We start from the raw sequence: 5,000 nt of genomic DNA, 5'->3' as shown, positions 1-5,000 counted from the left end.
GAAAAACGATGATCAGGGCGAAAAAAAAAAATGTAACACAAAAAGTAGTATCAATTTATCTAATTCAGAGACTGTCGAGGTCTAGTGACATTTTTCAGATGTAGTTTTTGCTCCCAAACAGACAAACTACAATGACGTTTGTTTAAACACCATTTTAAAACAAGAATAGTTATAAAAATAAAAAGTAGTATCAATTTATCTAATTCAGAGACTGTCGAGGTCTAGTGACATTTTTCAGATGTCGTTTTTACTCCCAAACAGACAAACTACAATGACGTTTGTTTAAACACCATTTTAAAACAAGAATAGTTATAGTTAAACGGTCGTTCTGGCACTGTTACCTGTCTCATTTCAGTACCAGGTAACTTTAAACTGGCGATCACCACGACCGTTTGATGCTTATATACCACCGCAGAACAAAGGCAAACAAGCCTCTTTGTCATGGCAGTGGGATGGAAGTGGACAAAGTGCCGCGATAGAGGTCAAGCCAAACAATGCTATGCACGTGTGTGTATTTGTGCATGTGTCTCCACGTGCGCTTTCGGGTGTTGGGACGGGCGGCTTGTGTTTACATGTATTTCCTTATATATGGCGCGTTGTTTACATATCTATATCTATCTATCCATGCATCCATCTATCTATCTATCTATCTATCTATCTATCTATCTATCTATCTATCTATCTATCTATATATATATATTTGTATGTATGTATGTGTGTGTTTGTGTGTATGTTTATATATACCAGGGGTCGGCAAGCTTTTGAACATAGTGTGCCAGTTTGTAACCAGTGCCTTCCTATCCATAACCTGTCGTGCCAGTTTCATTTCGACACTGTATACCCAAATGTATTTCCTTGCACATACATAACATAAATGTAATATTTTTGTAGCATTGAGTATTCTTTGTAATAAAAAAATATATGTTTTATGATTTTAGACTTCTACGCACCACTTTCCTCATGCAACTGAATTTATCAGACAGTGGTGTCAGGGAACTTAATATGGAGACTGCATGACCGTTCGCAGTAGTTTCCAATATCTCGCGATTTTAAAATGTACGTGACCATAACAATAAGACTGACTGACTGACTCTCTCTCTCTCTCTCTCTCTCTCTCTCTCTCTCTCTCTCTCTCTCTCATATTATTTTGTTGTTTAACTTATTTCTTTGCTCCTCTGAAGCGCTCTGCGTGCCAAGTCTGGCACTCGTACAAGGGGTTGCCGACCTCTGATATATGCATACACACACATACACACACACACACACACACACACACACACACACACACACACACACACACACACACACACACACACACACACACACACACACACACACACACACACTCACACATATATACGTACGTCTGTACCTGAATATTTATACATACAACAATCCCTCCGAGGAACAAAGGACGTAAATCCGCAAGTTCACAGTAACGGACCCACTTGGAACAAAAGCTCCGTAGATACGTATTGGAGAATATGGTTTAATGTTTTATAAATTCTGCCTGAACCATGGAATGTATAAGCATCTCGAAATGCACACACACACACACACACACACACACACACACACACACACACACACACACACACACACACACACACACACACACACACACACACACACACACACACACACACGTACACCTACAATCACCCACCCGCCTACAACTACACACACGTATATATTCATATATATATATGTGTGTGCATTTGTGTATTCATGTGTATACATACCAATGAATATATGTGTGTGTGTGTTTGCGTGTGTGTCTGTATATATGTATATATGTATATATATATATATATATATATATACATATATATATATGTTGATAAATATAAAATTTATATATATATATATTATTCATATATAAATATATATATATATAATTTATATATATATTATTTATATATATATTTATATATATATATATTTATATATATATATATTTATATATATATATATATATATATATATATATACAAATATATATAAATATATATATATATATAAACATACACATATATATGTATCTATATATAGTTACATATATATACATATATATATATATGAATATATGTATATAAATATATATATATATATATTATATATATATATATATATATATATATATATATATATATGTTTGTATGTATGTGTGTATATTTATATATACACAAACACAAAAAAAACATCTCACCCCACCCCGGATTCTGGAGCACTCATAAAAATAAAAAAATAGTGTTAAAAGGAGAATTCTTTCCAATGAAAGCAATCAAAATATTGTGTTGAGAATTTTTCAGCCTAAATCACAAATTCATCTAATTTAGGTGCAGACCAATTTGAGATATTGGCTTGAGTTGCGTTCATCATGTATCATATGATTTCTTCATTTCATACTCATGGCCTTGAATTTGGTCCTCGTCCCTTTTATCTTCTCTCCCTTACATTTTATTTTTTATTTATTAATTTTTTTCTGTCTCATCTTGTCCTTGACACTAGATATTGTTCAGTTTGGTTTTAGGTGTTCATTTTTTTGGTTTACAATTTTTGATTGCATGGCAGTGGCAAGTCTCTTTAACAATATGAATGAGGCAGTGAAGCGGCTCTTCCGTTTTCTAGCTTCTTCGTGAATACCACTTTACCATCACTGGTAATTGAGATGGTAAATGACCGCTGGTAAATGAGTTACGATCGTATGTTAGTGAATCCGGCCCCAGGTCACCCTTGGTCGAGGTGCAGTACCTGTTCGCCTCCCCTGCTACGGTATGGCTAAAAAAAGAAAAAGAAAAAGAAAAAAGGGGAAAAAAAAGAAGAAAAAAGGGAAAGTAAACACCAATGATAAAACTAAAATCATCATAGTTTGTTTGCCACTGCCTTGAAAATGCTTCTGTGTGGTATGTTTGGTTAAGGGATATAATCATTCATACAAGGCTTAAAGAATTTCATTTTAAATATCATATACAGGTGCATAATTGAATTAAGCTATTGATAGTCAGATTAGAATTCTATAGTCGGTAGGTGAAGTCCTTCAGGGTAACTCTTCCTATTAATGAACAGCATATGGCAAGCTTTTTCCCAGAGGCGGCGAGTGAGAGGAAGTGTAAATAAAAGGAGCAAACCACATTCTCCCTCAGACAACATCCGAGGTACAAAATGTCTGGATCACCGGAAGTTACGTAGATGGGAGCTGGTGACGAGTGTCGGCTCAAGAGGAGCTGGGTTCAGATGCTGCTTTAAGATGCTGTTCTACGCAGAGGACAACGAGATGACGCCCTGTCCTGGAAAGACCTCGATAACTTCAAATTGCTGGTTGTCGGCTTCAAGAGACTAAAGGAGCCAGTTTGTTAAGGTTGTTCAGTTCCTCCAATCACAAAATCTCCTGATTTATGTCTTACATTGTAGCTGATTTTTGCCCAAACTGGTGGGCAATAGATCAACAATGGCTGCTGAATCTCTCGATTTAGTTGCTAAAAAACGTTATTGTGAAAAACTTATGTATTCTAAAGGCACAGAAAGCTTACCAGATCCTTTCTCTCTCTCTCTCTCTGATGGCTGGTCTGAAAGCGCCAGTGGTTGGCCCATGTTAGATTTGGTGATATTTATCTCTACCTAATACACACGCCGGGTAGTTACACAGGTGTTGAAAGCCTGCAAATCACTCGAAGCTCTCAAGTATTTTTCTTAAGTTTTAAAATAAAACAGGATAATGGAATTTGGTATTCAACATCAGAAAAAAACAGAATACAGTTATCTGTATTTGCTGGGCCATACTAATTATATAGTTATGCGAGAATCAGCTGTGAGAAAAATGTCGGTGTATTATATATCTCGATTCGGCGGCGAAAAATAGACGTTAATAAAAGTTGCGTAATTCTAAGGGTACAAAAAGGTTACCAGAACCGTATTCTTTATAGGATATTTGGTCAGACTGCCCCACAGGATGGCCTGATATTTCGGCGACATGTATCTGCACTTTATACAAACAACTAGAGTTTACACAAAAAATAAAGGCCTACAAATCTGCGGAAGGGTACAAGTAAGTACTCAATACTGTTCTTTGCCTTTTCGGTCTGGTTTTTCGAAAAGTGGCTCAAAACAGGGGTTTTATCAATATTTTTCGGACGTTATAGCCAGACTTTTCTAAAAGGTTAAATTAACATTCCCACCCATTACTCATGATACCTTGAAAAGGTTTAAGCAAATTTCCTGAAGTTGCTAAGAGGGCAGTGCAGCAGTCATTAGATTTACTATCTTCATTTTTCTCCCATTTTATGTTTTCCGACTTTTGTTCAGGGAAAAAATTAAAATCAAATTAACTGAAACAATGTGAAAGAAGATACTCAATAGTTACCAGTCACCCACATCTACCACCGCCTAGGCCTAGGCCTAACCACAGGGAAATGCATCCCCTAGAAAGAGTTATGACGATATAACATAACCGTTTAAATTTTAGAATATCTTTATAGAAAAGCTACCGTACGTACCATTAGCACAGACTCTTACATCACTCCCAGGTGCAGGATCAAAGTTCTTGCGATTGATAGCCAAAGCCTCCTTCTCTTGGGGTCTTTCGGAAAACAATTAAAAGCTTTTTGCTGCCCATTTACACATCCAATAATAATGCAATTGTTTACTATGTCGAAGTTTCTTAGAAAAGGATGAAAAAGGATGCGAATCTTATATAAATCGAGAAAAAAGGGACGTTCACGACAGCCCAATACTTAATAACGAAGTTTGTAGGATTTTGTTATTGTTTTTGGACACCACTGCCTCCGATTGATCACGTGACAGCTCTGTTGAAGTCACGATAACCGGCCCTATACTCTTGATGAAAAAAATCATGACCCCTGCTGCCAGACTTGTCCGTCTACTTGATTTCCTGCACCGTATTGAAAGCCTTTTTGAGGTATATGTAAGCTGCAAGAAGCTCACGTCTGAACTCACGACGGCGCTCTACAATGACTCGAAGCCGCAGGATACAGTATTGT

General features: G+C 36.3%; 1 protein-coding gene across 1 annotated transcript in view; it reads right to left on the bottom strand.

The window, feature by feature from the left end:
- Positions 1 to 444, bottom strand: part of LOC113819910 (uncharacterized) — a 1,167-nt gene extending 723 nt beyond the window's left edge. The window contains exon 1 of the mRNA XM_027372144.2: positions 342 to 444. Coding sequence (XP_027227945.2) covers positions 342 to 443 — 102 coding nt within the window. The 5' untranslated portion in view covers position 444. The remainder of the gene's footprint in view (positions 1 to 341) is intronic.
- Between the last annotated feature and the right edge of the window lie 4,556 nt (positions 445 to 5,000).

This window comes from Penaeus vannamei, chromosome 22, assembly GCF_042767895.1.
Source record: "Penaeus vannamei isolate JL-2024 chromosome 22, ASM4276789v1, whole genome shotgun sequence".
NCBI classification, from domain to species: domain Eukaryota; kingdom Metazoa; phylum Arthropoda; class Malacostraca; order Decapoda; family Penaeidae; genus Penaeus; species Penaeus vannamei.
Note: the sequence above shows the minus strand (reverse complement) of the source record. Positions and strands in the feature narration are given on the sequence as shown.